At 39.7% G+C, this 12007-nt stretch overlaps 1 protein-coding gene across 2 annotated transcripts in view; it reads right to left on the bottom strand.

Annotated features, from left to right (window-relative positions):
* cacna2d1a (calcium channel, voltage-dependent, alpha 2/delta subunit 1a) overlaps positions 1-12007 on the bottom strand; it is a 116132-nt gene that overhangs the window by 38046 nt on the left and 66079 nt on the right. For both annotated transcript variants that reach the window (XM_074697866.1, XM_074697865.1), the window contains 9 exons: positions 9646-9777; positions 8264-8333; positions 7478-7528; positions 5910-6009; positions 3202-3360; positions 2586-2690; positions 2414-2492; positions 1483-1532; positions 1267-1356 (listed from right to left, as the gene is read on the bottom strand). In XM_074697866.1, coding sequence (XP_074553967.1) covers positions 1267-1356; positions 1483-1532; positions 2414-2492; positions 2586-2690; positions 3202-3360; positions 5910-6009; positions 7478-7528; positions 8264-8333; positions 9646-9777 — 836 coding nt within the window. The remainder of the gene's footprint in view (positions 1-1266; positions 1357-1482; positions 1533-2413; positions 2493-2585; positions 2691-3201; positions 3361-5909; positions 6010-7477; positions 7529-8263; positions 8334-9645; positions 9778-12007) is intronic.

Genomic DNA, 12007 nt, shown 5'->3' on the forward strand with positions numbered 1-12007 from the left:
TGTTTCATTTTGCTCTAAAGAACTGCTTATTTTTGGCTTGGTGTGTATGTGGTTTTTAAGTATTTCCAGAGCCAGCCCCTAGTGTACACTTGAGGAACTGGAGATTTTAGCACTTCTATTTTGGTGCAAGTAAAGTGGTACCGTTTTCAGATGAAGCTTACCTTTCTGATAAAATAAAATAATCAATTTATTATTCTAATCTATGATTAATGATAAAGATTGCTAATGGTTGCGTGCCCCCTGAAGAACTCAGGTCTCACTTTGGTCCACAGGGGGAGCCAACTTCCATGAAAACATCTAGTTTCCTGCAGGAGCTTTAAGTTCAGAATGGTTTAAGTTGTGTCATCTCCCACATTTTACATTTTTTCAGCTTGAGCATGAAATGTTTGTACTTTATGTCACAAGACACATCTTACCACACATCTCTCACCTTTTACTAGATTAAAGCTCATATGCAGATTTTTTGTGCCCTCCTTTGGACAAAGTTATACCTCATTGCTGTGCTGACTTTGTGCTATTCATGCATTAGCAGCAACCATTGGAGTAGTAAATATAAAGAGGCTTTCACTTGTTGTAACCGCATAACACCTACCCTGCAGCAGTGGTTACATGCATTAAAAAATACGCAAGTAAAAATAATTATTTTTGATTTTGATGCTGTTTCATTTGCTTTTGTAGATCATAAAACGACATCAGGGTTGATTTCATTCTGTTTTTTAACCAAATCAAAACTCCACACAGGAGCTTTAAATGGATCAAATATCAGAAAACTGCCTCACACTAAAACCTAAGTCCTAATGGGAAACAAACCCTAAATCTTCAAAATAAGATGTTTCCTGTAACAAAAAGCAGACACATTTGTGGTGATGAAAAGGTCAGCATAATCACAACCGCTGACAGCACGTTATCACTGAACAGATGACCACATCCAAACCATTTGGCTGAGCTTACCAGACGGCTCTCTTATCTACACTGTCGCCTAAAACAGAAGCTCAAGCACCACAAAAAACTGATAAAAGCAGCTTTTTCCAATCAAGTTTATCTGTCTTTTCCAAAAACACGACTGGATCAGAGGTGAAGTTGAGTTTATGAGTCTGACAATCTGCAACTGTTTAGCATCATTTAGGAGGATTTATCTGTGATTCTTTATCTGACAGAAAACAGGATGTCTGACTTCTGCAGAAGTTTACACATGTCCATTTTTCCCACACATCTCACAGTATCACCTCCCTCTGCAGTGATGTAACTTCTGCTTACACAACTTACCAGAGCATCCAGGTAGACGTTGGTCCACTGAACCTGCTTGGCTCTTCTGTCAGCTCTGACCATTGGGCGGCCCAAAACATCCAGATACTCCTGCAAAGAAGGATGAGAGAAGGGCTTTTCATTTGCTAAATGCACATTAGGGTTTGATCCACAAGAGGGCACAATTCACCAGAAAGGAACAAATGAATTCTGTAATAGAGGTGGGTTTAAAATTACCTGAGTGTTTATCCGGATTGCTCCTATTGATGGGATCTCATAGTAGTAACCTGAGATAAAAGTGCAAGATTAAAATAACATCTCAAGCTAATTTTTGACATAATTTTTTACTATTACTGATTATTTTTCATACTTTACCCTGAGTAAACAGAAAAAAAGTAGAAAAATTGAATGCATCCACATCATGTCCTGATTTAAAAAAAAGGCTATCCTACTGGGTTTAAAACTTTACTTAAAGGTACAGTGTGCAATTTTTTATAGCAACGTTTAGCAGTTGAGAACAGTTTAAATTTGAGTATGCAAACCCCTGAATACAAAATTATTATTGTCTTTTTAGTCAGAATGAGCCTTTTGGTGTCTACAGAGAAGCTGGTCCCCTTTCATGGAGGCTGCCATCTTGAATTTCAACATTTGTATCGTACACTGAAGGGATGCTGTGTGAGATGCACCATTTGGAAGATGAAAGGAAGAAAAGAGTAACTTTGTACAAAATTTGTACTAACATGTTTTCAACAGAAAGCAAAATTAAAAACAGTACTGGAGCTTCTTGTCCTCAAAGGCCACCATTGTTTCACTAACAGGGAGGTTGAGCAAAGGGAGTGTTTCAGGTTAGACGCTGGTAGATATCCCAAGAAATTCCATTTTGTACACACTGTACCTTTAAGAGCTCGGGAGTAATATTTTGGTGACTCTGAGGAGTTTTCAGCCAGTTGGCTAACTCTGGGATATTTAATGCTGCATTAAAATGTTCATTAATAGTACTGCCACTTTGAATAATGAAATAAAATGAGCCGACTGAAAAACGGCTTCATTCTTAATGAGTGATTTTTTTTTTTGTCAAATTAAAAAAAAAAAAATACTCAAAAAATGTTTCCACAAAATATGTAAAGAGACTGTAACTTATCTAAGGTCAAAGTTTTCCATGTCATACCTTTATTCTTGCAGGCCATCCACTGTATTGGTCCTTTGTCATAGTTGTGCTGACCCACTGAAAATGTGAAGATGCGCACCTTAAGGAAAAAACAGATAAAAAGATTGTAAAAGGTTAAGTATAGTTGAAAACATAAACAGCTTTATTGATCATCTGGTGTTTGCAGTCATACCTCTTGTGAAGGGTTGTACTTTTCAAAGATCTCCTCTGCCCGCTCCTCTCCTCCATCAGTGAAGAGCATGATGATCTTGTTACAGTTTGCTCGGGATACATTTACCTTGGAGACACGAATACGAGTGGAAATTTTATCGTTTCACTCACTTTTCAGTTAAAGTCATACAGCACTTGTGACTGCTTATGCTGAGGAAGTGATTTGTAGGCTATCACCACTTTATAAATCTTAAAGAAACAATCCAGATCCACTGACTGATGATTTGATTTTATAACTGTTTCATGAAAAAGACCAGATTCCAAAAGCAGACACGTTAAAATTTGTATTGTATTTCAGTATTTCAGGATCTGTGATATCCAAAACTACCAGAGGAGGGTGCCATATACTCACTCTTCATTGAAACGCCAAAGGGACAGAGCTGATACTTTGTCCAGCAATATGTTCCTTCATTATTCTCTTAATTAAGTGAAATTATTATGTACACAATTAAAAACATGACGATATCAGTCTGTTCAGTTGATTCACTGAGACACTGTGTTGGTTTTGCTGGTTTAAAGGGACATCCCTGGGTCAAATAACCAAGGAAAAACACCACACGTCTCTGCTGACAGTTTACCTGTGCAAGCTGCGCAAAAGCCAGCTCGAAGCCGCCTTTGTAGTTGGTGATGCCCTTCGCCGTGATGCTCTGCACAGCGTCTTTCAGCTTCTTCTTGTTGCGAGTGTTGGCCTGCACCAGGTTATTGAAGCAGGACGCGTGCAGGGCCTTCTCATTGAACTGGAGGGGAAGAGGGAAGGAGGGATGACAGGGAGTGGAGGGAAGGCACCTTCACATATTTCTGCTCAAATATGTGGCCTGTTTCCCCTTTTTGGTGCGGAGGCATGCAGAGTCCCTTAAACATACAAAAGAGGCTGAAAGTATCTTAAAAAAAAAGATTAAACTTATTCCATTTTCATTAAATAGAAGTTCTCCCAACGACTGAGATAGAGTAAATGGATCTCCTCTGAGAATGCTTTGACTTCTTGCATATTACTAAAAATTTGTCATGCATGAAATGAAATCAGTCTTAATCAAATCTGCACAGACCAGAGGGAGCTAAAGGAGCAGAAGGAAGGATTGAGAAGGAGAGCAGGTGGGGGTGTAAAAACAGTGGCATAAGGAGGTAAAAAAAAAACAAAAAAAAAAAACAAAGAGCTTCATTATGGAAAGATCATGCTGCAAAGACAAACACTGGTTAAATAACATTTACACAGCGCTGCATGTAAAGAGTAATTAGATTAATATTAGTGAATCGTTAATGTGGAGGAACAGATGGAAGCCTTTCAATTCATGCACACACACACATACACACACATGGTGCATCTATGGTAGTCTGGGACATGGCTCATTAATACCCAGCATCTGTTTTGGCCTTGACTGGAAACATTTTCAAAACACACACACTTAAGAAGGTGCACAAATATCACTTCAGACTCCAACATCCTGCAGCCACGCACAGTGATTCATTTGCCTCATTGACATTAGTTGGACCTTCTGCTTTCAAACACTTTAATGAGACTTTAACTCAGTCTGTGGACACACCGATGGGGATTAGAAGAAAGTCAATTTGTTATGACTGCTGTCATCGCTCAAAGATAATGAGCAATTTAGAGTGAGCTCTAAAAGCGATGGTCAGCACAGATGAAACCAAGTCAGTCAGAAACACTACGTTCAAAATCTTTCCCTCATGCAAAACACAATGAAAGGAGGACGGTGTGCTTTCTTGTGGTTTTTGAGGGTAATTATATAAGAGGATCTAGAAGCCAACATCTACACTCAAAGTGCAAAACTGAAGCTGAAAAGTGTGTGTCTTTGTGTTCTCCATCACATGGATTTTTGTTTTAAGAGAGCCAAAAAGATGCTGCAGCTCACAGAGACTGTTTCCAAAAACTCAACATGGTGGAAGTTTCAGGGCAAGTACTGCCAAGACATTCTCCCTCTAAACAGACGCACGCCTACACACACACACACACACACACACACACACACACACACACACACACACACACACACACACACACACACACACACACACACACAAACACAAAGTTATTTCAAAGTTTAGCTCAAAAACATGTATTTGAAGAACTAATAACACAATATAAAAATAACTTAAAGAGGGGGTATTCTTAAAGTAACACTGCTGGATGTCCATAAGAAACGTAAGCAGAACAAAATCTTCACAAGATTTTTACGAGACTTGCTGTAATGATGACGTCATCTCATTAGGATCTCCAAACTGCTTAATGACACATTGGAGGGGTGGGTCTCCAACATCAAGGTCCACCCATAACTCCGCCTCCAGGAGGCTGACCAATTGGAGGGAAGGGGGTTTGTGGAGCAGGGAGACTTAAAGAGACAGCAGCTAAAATGAAATGTTTCAGTGAGAGGCTGAAATTTGTTTTTCTAAAACACCAGAGTGAGAAAAGAGTAATTTTGCCGAGCTGTAAATTATGCCAAGCTGCTAAAAATCTTGAAAAACATGCAGTAGTTTTATAAAGCTTCCACCAAGTCAAAAGATCACGCTGTACACGTTTTAATCCTGTAAGGTTGTTACAGATCAGGATTTCTAAAAGCTGTAAATTCATTTCCTGGGGTCTAAAAACTGAGCTTGAAGCCATCAATATTCCTATTATGCTGCTGCCTGATTTCATTAACTTCAAAAGCTGCGTCACTTAGCTGATTGGAAAGCTCCAAACAAAAAGGGGAAGAGAAAGAAAATGCAATGCATGGCTCATTTGGAAAGCCGATGGAGATCGTGTTTGTCCCTCCAGCTCAGAAGAAGAAAAAAGAAGCCTAATTAAGGATTAAAGGTATATTTATAATAAAATATCCACCATGTCTGAAAAATACACTTAAATTGCAAGTCGCAGGAGGGAGACGTGTTGTCCACGTCTGTTGTTGACTACAGCGGTGTAATGCTCTAAGGCTACTTGGTCTCAGCTCTGAGGCTCGGAAGACATTTCTCTTTTGTATAACCCTGCACCAATTGTCAAGCACAACCAAATATATAAATACTGTGGAGATAAGTTAAAAAATGAGAAAGCAGGAATCATGCATTCATGCATATCTGAAGCTCCATCCATGTGGGGTGCACTGAAAAGGTCAGCACTATGTTCAAAGCAATGACTCACAGTGAAAGTACTCCAACAGCCATGCCACAAAAATTTCCACATTAACATTCAGCAATGTGTGCACCTGGAATTTTAGTTTCACAGTTAAAAACACTTTTATGATAAGATTATAAAGTGTGATAAAATTAAAGTATCAACTCTGCAAATACTCACATAAACCACGTTCACGTAGTCGTCGTCAGCGAGGGTCTCCAGCATCTGGGTTACAGATGTTTTGATGAGTTTCAGGGTTAGACCAGAAACGCTGCCACTTCTGCAGAATGGGAAAAAAGGTTTTGGTTTTCTCGGAATGCAAACACATATATATTAGCAAAAAATAAAAAATAAAAAGTGACTGGTTTGGGGGTTACTACTACTTAAAATTAGTCTAAGCCACAATGCCTGAAGGATTTGAAGTCTACCTCAGCACACCTGCTCTGCACAGGCTTTCTTCTTTTACTTTGAAAAGATTTAAGTATTTTTTGCGCTGCAGAGTTTTCTTTCAGTAATATGCTGCAAAACGTAGCTTTTCCTCCATTCCTCCTATCATCTATACTCAAAGCTTCACGCTTCCATTGCTAATGCAGGGTAATGTTCCTGCCATTACCCTGCATTAGCAATGGAACGTGACGTCACAGAGACAACGTCCATATATTATACAGTTTATGGTTTGGTGCTGTTTAGCGTGCAACTTTTTCTTGATTCAAAAGCTATTTCAAAATAAAAGCACCGTCTTTAAAATAAAACTGCTTACAAGATATACCCCATAAAAAATAGCCCAAATATCAAACTAAAATTTGTTTTTAAAAAGTTTGATAGACAAGAAGAGTAGTTTATGGTTTCAACAATTACACCACTCATCACACTAAAAAAGTTAGAGTTATATATCTTTCAAGTTAAAAATAGGTAACTGTACTTTGATAAAGGAGTGTCGTTAGTTAGCCACATTCACTTGAGCTAATGTTAAAGTTTTTGAATGGACGGAGAAGTGAGTGCAGCAACAAAATTGAAGGACCTAAAACACCAAGGGCACTTTGTATCAAAAAAAAAAGGTGCAGCCAGGGCAACACTACTGCTTTAAGTGGACACAGGCCCTTGTGATTTTTGTTAACCCTCACAATCATCTTCCAGAAAAAAAATTAAAGTTTAAAAAGTTTAAGATGAACTTGCTGGAGTATCATTTAATACAACTCTTTCTTGATTGGTCATTTTATGAGCAAACTTTAATGGTTGCTGGTTCTGTAAGGATTCCAACCTGCTCACTATACATTATCTCATGTTTTTTGGTAAGTTTACAATCATCCCTATAGGGATAGAGAATTCAGGTTTAAGCAGAGAAACCAAAAGTGAGTTTTCAGCTTTAAAGTGCTGTGAAACCAAGAGATGACTCAGTATTTTTTTTTCTGTAAATGATCAGAGGTGTTGGAACCTGATCAAAGGCTGAGCTGCTGTCATGACAGATTTTACTCCAGAAAAGTCCTGTAATAACATCTTTCAAACCTCGATTTTTTCAGGGAAGAATCAACTGGACTGTAAATGAGAGACTCCTCCGATACTCTGCCTGCGTCTTTCTCTTTTTGTTCGTCAGTGTCACACAAGCGCTGAGGCAGCTGCGAGCACAGCGCAGTCCCTCCCAGCGCAGCGAAACTAGTCACAGAGTTAGCATCACGGCCTTCAGGCGTGAGAAAATAAAATAAAATCTGACTGTAGGCTAATAGATGAATCATGAGGTCTTCACTCACGCATCCACCAGGATCAGCATGTCCTTGGGTGAGGCCGCCCCCTGGATGTACCTGGTGAGTAATAACACACACATACATAGAACATGCACACACACACACACATTCACAAAAGGTCGGGGATATTGAGCGTATAAACAGATGTTCATGTGCAGAGAAGTGGAAAAAACACAGACAGAGGCAATTATTGTGCAGGACGGCTTTTCATGAAACAAATTTCTAAGAACACAAAAAAAAAATCAGAAAACTCCACTATTTGCTGAGTCATCACTCTCATTTCTGATCCTGTAAGAACTTTTCCATCATTTCCACTTTTATAAAATCAAACCTTTACTTTCCCATTTCTTATAAGAACAAACAGTTGTGTGTGTGTGTGTGTCTGCATACAGAGTTTGAATATTCAGTTTCCCACGGGGCTTTTGAGTCAAATTAAATTTGAATAGCACGGCTAAAAGGGTTCCTGTGGTGACAAGCCAGATTTTAATCTGTTTTAGGTGGCTAATAAAGCTTTTGTATCGACGTTCTTTGATATGCAGAAGCTTGATCATCTTTGTGCTCAGCGTGAGAAGGTCCAGCTTTGATCAGAAACTCTGATGTGGTTGTTTTAAACTGTTTGTGTGCGTGAATAGTTGCTTTTATATGTAATCGGCTTATGCAATATGCAAATGAAAAGGTGGTGGAAATGAAAATGGCACAAATAAAAAGGTGTATGCATCTGCTTTGGATAGACAGTAGAAGAAAAAAAGACAGGGTTAAGTATCAAGGGACAAATCTGGATGACATACTCACCATGGTCGCCTGCGCACGTCATAGAGGTCAATTTTATTCTCTGAATTGCTTGCGTTTGTCCAAGGAGATGCTGGATGAGAAGAGGAAAACGTTTAGTTCACAGTCAGTTTGGGCTTTGAATACTTCAACATGTCTTACAAATCTTATTTGTTTCATCTTAAATCGCCTGTAAAGTGTTTTTAATGGATTATGGAACGTTTACAGTGGTGTTTTTTTAGGGACAAAAGCAAACAGAGCATCTAAAGCAAGACAGGTAATTGTTATACTGTACTGTAAAGAGCTTGTTATCTGTAATGTGCCAGATGAGACGTTTGACTGTTGAAAAACATCAGGAACTTTTTAGCCGGAAATCCCAACATACGCAGGACAAAATCAGCCAAGATGTAACAGATACCTTTGTCCACAGGGGGTGCCAAAGCTGACGTTAACAGAATTTTCAGATTTTAAATTCAGCTTTAAAAAAAAGGTCAATTTCAGTGTATTTAGAAACTTGTAACCATGAGTTTCTATCCATTCATCAATTCAGTAACCTGAGTAGTCAGGGTGTTATGATGGAATGAGAAACTTTGTACATTGGACACTAAGGATGGGTACCGAATTAGGTACTTTTGTAGGAACAGACCTAAATCTGTCAAAAGTACCAGGTACTGATTCACGTAAAACCAAAAGGTACCATGTTTAGGTACCTAAATGCGTCCTTATGACAGTGAGAGAGTGGAAGAGTAGGCAGTTTTCCATGCTGGACATTGTTGAGTACCGGCACCGTTTGCAAGGTACCGGGTATCGGTACTGTATTGTTTCATAAAAGGTACCCATCCCTATTGGACACCTACCTTTTAGTCTAAGATGAGAGGAAAGAGATCAGTGCGGATAAGTGCAAACAAATTCAGAGGCAGAAAACAACAAAACATAGCGAGTGCCGACCTAATCCTCTCCTCACATGTACTATCCTAAAAATTAACGTATCCTTCTTCAATATGACAAAAAAAATCGAGCTGTTTGGGCAGGTTCCTCGTGGACTTAAGGTATCTCTGTCTTTGGGGAACAAAGACAGAGATAATTTTTTAGCCATTGTTTGCGTCTTTTTACTAAGCTAGGCTATTAGCTTCAGGAGCTTTCCTAAAATGTTGAAGTGCCCCCTAAAATGGGCTAATCCATATAAGAACTATCTGGAAAAGCTGTGAAACTAGCATAGAGACTCATATCTTACCTTTAACGCTGGAGGGGGGAAATTGGTTTGACCAATTCCAACAAAGCGTTCCAAGAAGTTAAATTTCTCTGCAAGCATCTGCTACCTGCATTATGGCATGTAGCTGTTTTTGTTCATACTTTCTATCTCCATTTCTGACTCCAAAGCCCTCATTGGCTGGTCGGCTGCTCACCTGGGTAGTACCGAGCCAGTCCCGTGGCAGACCCAAACACCTGCCAAAGGAGCGAGGGATCTTCCTCCTTGTTTTTCCGGAAAACGTCTTCCAAGGCTTCCGTCCAATTTAGCTCATTCAAAATGATGTTCGCTGGAACACACAGGCAGAGAGAGATCGAATGAGTCATGTTTGTGCAGAAGTATAAAACACAAAAAGCACACAAGCACAAAATGACAAATGTCAACTCTTTTAGAGGCTGGAGAGGAAACACACACACCAACAACTACAACACACACACACAAACTGAAATACATTTGTCAGTGTTAAGGGACAGACATTGATGGCTGAGAGAAAGCCTCTTTACAGATATTGAATCTGACGTCAATCTGCTATCATGCAAAGTTTCCATTTTTTCTACTTTTTTTGCTCTCAGAAAAATCAAAATCCACAGCAGCAGAAAGTGAGCAAAAGGAGGAAGAGAGAGGGTGGAGTGAGGGAGGCAAAAACAAAATGATTCAATTTGATATTTTGGGAATAAGAAGAAACCCTCTTCCTGGTACTCGAGGGGACAGACGTACAGTAAACGTTTTGTTTACCTGTTTGTCTGCGGTAGCTCTTACAGGCTTAATGCTCCGACAGTCTAGTTTGATCGGGTAAAAAAAGATGAGCTCTGCCAGGGAGAGTGGGCTGCAAGTCAAAGTGATGCTGTGCATGAGTCATACTTCCATGTGTGTGTGTGTGTGTGTGTGTGTGTGTGTGTGTGTGTGTGTGTGTGTGTGTGTGTGTGTGTGTGTGTGTGTGTCTTTGTGAGAACAACTGGATGAAAGATACAACAAAGAACACAGACCATACAAAAGGTGAGGCTGGGGAGAGAAGATGTAAGGGTTTGCTTGGGCTGAGTGATTTATGACTAGAAGACGACTACAAGCGGCGTGTTCAAAGTGATGTGTACTTCTAACGCAGTGTGATAATTATACTGATGACAAGTCAGCAGGAAAAGATGCCAGAAAGAGAAGAGCGTCGGAGTGAAAAGGAGATACTTGCAGTTCCTAAAACTGAAGTAGTGTTTAATGAAACACTTGCTACTGCTTCAATCAGAGCAACTCTGATACTGACTCATGGTAATTACAGTAAGACCTCTTCCCTAGATCGAAATAATCTTGGTAACCAAACTTCAGACCCATCACTCAAGTAAATCACAAGAAATGTGGTTTCTGTCTTGGAAGCCTCAGTGTAGTTTACTGTCTACTGTGAAACTGAGACTCCCCAAATCTGAACGCAGACTCCTTAAGCTGCCAGACTTGGCTTTATTTTTAGTTTCGTGTCACCAGCAACTTGAGGGCAACACTGAAGTAACTTTTGATTGTTTGTTAATTGGACCCAAGATGATGGGCAGGTCTTAGTCATAGACTTTATATAGAGTGGACAGCCATTGTACAGTTTTGAAGCCAAAATACCCCCGTCACACAGGCAGCCATTCAAACCTGTTGTGCAGCCATAGTCTGTGCAGTAGAGACTGTGAGGGATTCTGGGAGAATCTGAATATTTTTTTTCTTTTGAGAGTCTTATCACTTCTTGAACGTTAAACCTTGTTTTTAACCTCTTATAACTAATAAAATGGGTTTTTTTTTCTGAAAAAAGAGGACTTGAATACAAGGCAGCCGAACAATATCTTCCAATCACCACAACAATCTGATGTGAGAAACATTTCTAGGAGGTGTATTCCTTTTTTAAAGTTTGACCACAGCCCATCTGGAATGACTGGAGTCCTGGATTTTTCACCTATACTGCAGCCAGCCACCAGGGGGAGCAGTTTTTGTGGCGACCTCACTTTGAGCCAAGCAAGATGATGTCCATTTTTTTTTTACAGTCTATGGTCTTAGTTGTACTCTGGGTTGTACTCTGCCCTTGTTACTCTTCACACAGACGTTTTTTCTGTTAACAGTGAATACCAGCCAGAACATGTGAGTGGAGCGGTGAGGATTTCTGCTCCTAGCTTCCAGGTATCCAGCTCTATCACTTCCTGTTTGAAGTCACCATACTGCTCCGCCTATTACCGATCAGTGCTCAACCAAGATTGCATCCTGCTCCACTCCATGCTCACTCGAAAATATATGCCCTAATTCTGATTCTGGACCAAGTCTGCTCACATAAGCAGAACACAAGGCAACACTAGCTGACCAACTTACACCAGAACTCTTAAGATATCAATTCATTATCCAAAACCTGATACCCAAACCTGGCACAGATGCCCAAGTAGTGTTTCTTTATGCAAGTTAGCATTTCCCTTCCCACCAGAGGACACTGCACTGTGATGTGTCAACATCTTGGTGTAGACACATCCCACCCATAGTACCACACTGCTGAAATAAAAAGATGT

Source organism: Halichoeres trimaculatus, unplaced genomic scaffold (assembly GCF_033239565.1).
Source record: "Halichoeres trimaculatus isolate MK-OKI-2021-1 unplaced genomic scaffold, fHalTri1.1 fHalTri1_scaffold_21, whole genome shotgun sequence".
Taxonomy (NCBI): domain Eukaryota; kingdom Metazoa; phylum Chordata; class Actinopteri; order Labriformes; family Labridae; genus Halichoeres; species Halichoeres trimaculatus.